Source organism: Penaeus monodon, chromosome 7 (genome assembly GCF_015228065.2).
Source record: "Penaeus monodon isolate SGIC_2016 chromosome 7, NSTDA_Pmon_1, whole genome shotgun sequence".
In the NCBI taxonomy this organism is placed as follows: Eukaryota; Metazoa; Arthropoda; class Malacostraca; order Decapoda; family Penaeidae; genus Penaeus; species Penaeus monodon.
Window position 1 is genome coordinate 27810270 of NC_051392.1, and position 4995 is coordinate 27815264.

At 40.1% G+C, this 4995-nt stretch overlaps 1 protein-coding gene across 6 annotated transcripts in view; it reads right to left on the minus strand.

Annotated features, from left to right (window-relative positions):
- Window positions 1-611: 611 nt before the first annotated feature.
- Window positions 612-4995, minus strand: part of LOC119575188 (hornerin-like) — an 82392-nt gene continuing 78008 nt past the window's right edge. For 5 of the 6 annotated variants that reach the window (XM_037922677.1, XM_037922679.1, XM_037922674.1 and 2 more), the window contains 3 exons: window positions 3484-4605; window positions 2850-3131; window positions 612-2470 (listed from right to left, as the gene is read on the minus strand). In XM_037922677.1, the coding sequence (XP_037778605.1) occupies window positions 2239-2470; window positions 2850-3131; window positions 3484-4605 (1636 nt within the window). In that variant the 3' untranslated portion in view covers window positions 612-2238. The remainder of the gene's footprint in view (window positions 2471-2849; window positions 3132-3483; window positions 4606-4995) is intronic. The other variant, XM_037922680.1, reaches the window with a different exon arrangement.

A 4995-nucleotide genomic window follows, 5' to 3' on the forward strand; every position in this document is an offset into this window, starting at 1 on the left:
AATAATGATAATAACAATAACAGTAATGCCAGTAATAATGATAATGATGATGATAATAATAATAATAATAATAATAATAATAATAATGATAACAACAATAATAATAGTAATAATAATAATAATAATAATAATAATAATAATAATAATAATAATAAAGATAACAGTGATAATAATAATAACAATATTAATAATGACAACAATAAAAATTATAATAATAGCAATAATAATAGCGGCAATAATGACTATAGATGTAATACCAATAGCAGTAATGATAATAATGACAATGCATCATTTTACGTTACCCTAACTTGAAAATTGCTAAGAATTAATTGATAGCTTTTCTATTTCAAAATTTCACATAGTTCTTATTTTTTCTGAATTAAGAATGCATGTCTCTTCCCAAAGTCATCCACAGCACATTTCCAAGGACAGATCGACTCAGCAGTAAAATGTCTAACAAAGGCAATTATTTCGAAAGGTTCTTATTAAAGACTTTCAGATTCGAGTTAAAGACTGCTGATGAAAACTTTTAACTTTCTTAACTGGGGGTTCTTGTATTTCTGAGTGAAAAATAAAGGTATGTCTTGCATGTAGTGGTCATTCAAACAACATTTAGTTCTACGTAAAAACGTTTTATTAGCAGAGGCACGAATACTGCCCAGTACTACAGCCTGCAATACATCTGGAAGAACTACAAGCCAGTATGTAATATATGCATATTATGTGAGCTGGCTAGACAGATCAAAGATATAAAATTCTGTACAATATGATACAGTTATCTGCATCTCATCATGAGAAAAAAGAAAGTAGAACTCAGTGATACTGTTATCTTTGGGTTAAAATATAAATGTTCATCTGCCATATGCAGCAAATGAACAAATAGTTTACGCGAAAAACAGAAGAGATAAAAGCACCATAATGGATTATTTGACTCAGGTGGTTGTTTCATGATTTCTTTTATCAAAAAAGCACTGCAAAATTAAGATACTAATAGAAAATATGCAACGACCATCACTGACATTTTAAGACGTAAATCTCAACGTATCCGAATATCCACGGATATTTACTAAAACAATCATTTCAAAATGTACTTGCACAATCTTCCGATTACCGTGCTGATAATAATAACAAAGGCTGTCATTTCTGCAGAGAAACCCTCCTCTTGTCAGCAGGATAGAGCTTTTGAGATTTTGTATGATAAATTAATGAAAAATATTTCAGTTAATGCTGTTGTCATGGAATTCATGACAAAAAAAATCTAAGAAATATTTCATAACCTTTTATATAGATACCTGTGTGTGTGTGTGTGTGTGTGTGTGTGTGTGTGTGTGTGTGTGTGTGTGTGTGTGTGTGTGTGTGTGTGTGTGTGTGTGTGTGTGTGTGTGTGTGTGTGTGTGTGTGTGTGTGTGTGTGTGTGTGTGTGTGTGTGTGTGTGTGTGCACGACCTGCAATTATATATATATTACTGCATAAACAAATAGAGGGATCTGGTTTACCATACATATTATATAATAACAGTGTTATTATAATTGAGTGTCTTAGCTCTACTGACTACAGACAAGCCAGAGGTTTTAGTCTGCAATAATTCCTTCAATATTTTTCTTAACCAATATGACCTGAACTACAGACGGCAGTGCAGCAGAAGCTAGCTTCTTAGAACTACCAAAAGCTTTTCTTAAAGCATAATGGCATGAACGTATCAAAATCAAGTTTTATTTATTTCGAAGTTTACTTATCTTATACATGGTTATTGATGATAAATGTTAGGCCAAAAAAGAACTTAATGTCACCTGCTTTTTATACAAAAACGTATTAGTAATGGAAAAATTAAAAGTTCAGATACTTATATTCATACATTTTCCTTTATGACGAAAGTGATAGATCCCACACAGACAACCATATGTCATGAATATTTCTTATGAAATGAAGATGAATGATCTAATTTGGGCATTTAATGGAAATAACTTAGCAAAGCAAAGTACTTAGAGAATGACAGTGTAAAACCACTTGTATATCGCGATTGCAAGTAGACTTTTAGGTTACAATAACTGTTTGCAGCAACCAAACTCATTTTGATATTATATTACCTGCACTTTGAGCTGAAATAACACAATGGATGGGAAAATGCTGTTTTCGTGTATGACAACATGTAAACTGCATGGAATATGACAAATGGAAGTTATGAATGACGAATGAACATCATGATATTTGATGTATATGTTGATGTCTCAATCCCTGTTACTTGTCCCCACTAATTCGCCTAGATCCGCACTGGCAGCAGAACTTCGCCATGAGGACCGGATACTTGTGGCCGCACTCGTGGCAGAACCTTGGCATTCCCATGGACGACGACGCACTGTCTGCCTTGCCCATGCCAGCCGGGGACGCGGAGCTGGACGGGGACGACAGCGGCGGCAAGGAGGAATCCGACGAAGACCCACTCGACACCCGCATCTGGGCATCGTTCTCGCTGGAAAAGACATCACAGGTTTAGTGGGTGTTGTACGATGACTGAAGAGAGAGGCAGTTTATAAGGTTTAGTGGGTGTTGTACGATGACTGAAGAGAGAGGCAGTTTATAATGCTCTATTGAGGCGGTAAAATAATTTCGTTACTTCAAGGTTAATTCTATATTACATTTGGACTTATTTGGTAGACATTTTATGTGTACATAGACGTTCAAATAAAAACTAAAGATTATGAAGGTACAAAAACTCGATTCCATCTTTGAAAAGAAAGGTAACATTAACAATACAATACAATAATTCAATATATAGGTAAAAATCTCCGTTTCATATATCTAACATCTAAATGCTAATCAAATCCGCAACGCTTTTCTGTAATACATACCTATCAAATGATTTCTTATCAGGGTCTGGACTGCAGTCATTGGAAGTACTATTTGCTCTATAAGTCTCAAAACCTGAAGACTTGCTTATGCTGTCACTATAAGAGGCTCGGCCAGAGAGCCCAGCCGAATCCATTGATGATAAGAGCCCCCTTGGATTGGCCGACGAGCTCGTGGAGGAGCCGCTCAAGTACCGATTGTATGTGCTGCTGTGGGTCCCCAGGCCGCTGGAGGCATCCGCACTCCAGCCCGAAGACGTTTCGCTGTTCCCTGTGTCTCTCCATCTGTCATGAGATCAACAATAAGACATACTGGCCTTTTTTGTAGCGTCTGTATGCAGTATTATCGATCTTAATGTGTATTCAAGAGGACCAATCGGGGTCTGTAATTTTGTCTTGTACTACAGGTAAAGGTTAAGAGATAAAAATTAATGTTGAGCTAATTTTCCTCTACCCTAAAAGGCAAGTAACTATATTTCAAATATAGCCGAATATATACAGAATAACTAATGGACAAAGACATGTGACTATAAAGCAGCATTCTGTGCATAGGAGTATAAAAAAATAACTACAGTACCTGTTTTATGTGGTACCCACATTAAGTGAAGGACTGATACCCATAAGACGGAAAACATACCTCTTGACCGTTGTCCTGGGGGATGAGTGGGTGGCGGGGGTGGGGGTGTCTCGGGTTGGGGAGGACCATCTGTCTACATCAAGCGTGGATAACGATGTTGTATTATTGCTGTCCCGAGATGGAGACCGATTATAACTACCATGGGAAGATGAGCCCTCTACATCACGTGCAGTTGACGCCCTCTGGCTGGAGTCTAACGCACTGGTCGTCCTTGTGGGGCTACTTCGGGAAGGGGACGACCACCTATTACTACCAAGGGACTGTGTGTCTTGATCCAAAGTGTCCCTTGCCGGACTGAGAGACGACCATCTATGACTATTTGAATGATTGTCTTGATTACTATTTTCCCTTAATGGGCTACTGCGAGATGGCGAAGACAATCTATGATTATTAAGTGACTTACTATCCAGATTTGCGTCATCTCTCGAAGGACTGCTACGAGAAGGCGATGACCATCTGTGACTACCATACGACTGACTATCCTGATGGTTACTATCCCTAGCAGGCGAGGACCAACTGCGTGTGTCTCGGGAGGGCGATTCCCGTGTGGATGATGACCAATTGTGACCGTCTTTCGTGGCAGACTTCTGCATGAGTGAAGACCATGAAGGTGATTCACGTGTCGGGGTGTCAGCTAAGGTTTCCCTGGGTGATGATGACCACGATGGTTTCCTGAACAATGAAGATGTAAGCCCAAGCGATGTTCGCTCTGGAGACGCGTTACTTGAATTCTCCCAAGACCATCTGCCCTCATTAGCCCTCCTCGGAGAGGGTGAACCAATCCCTTTGGGTAAATAATCTCGCCCAGACAACCCATTGCTCACGGACGAATACCCATTTCCTACACTTGAACTCAACAACCCATGTTCCGGAGATTTCTCCCTAGAAAGGCGACCCTCCTTCTCGTCCTCGAAGAGACCGAGGCTGAACTCAAAGTCAGGCGACTCCCTCCCAGTGCCCTCCGTCCTGACGGAGTCCGCCAGGGACACCCCCATCCCGAGCCCCATCGCCCCGAGGCCAGAGCTCTTCTTGGAGGGGGACGGGGACGAGGTGGCGGGCCCCATCAGCGCTTGCATCTGCAGTTCTGCTGCCGAGAAGGGGTCATAGGGGGTTTCCTCGGGTCTGCCAAGGAAGGACCAACCTGTCAGCCACTGAAGATGTGGAGTGAAAAGCATGCAAGTGTCCCCAGCACACCGAAAGTCTCCTACTGGTGCAAGGCCTCAGCGCCATCTCTCAATGTTCAACATGCAATGACAAAATGGCATATATAAATTCGCTATGAAGACCCAAAGCATCTATTGAATACACATAAATACTTCATCTAATAATGTGTTTACTGTATGACTATTATATACGAAAATTTATAACAATTAAGAGCTACTGCAATTACTATTCAAGAGCATGCAGATGTAAAAGGAGCAGGATTAGTCCGACAGAGCATGCAAAGCCTCAAAAGAACATAAAGCTAACCCTTGCAAGTACAGCATGACAGAATACAACTATCTGCCGTCC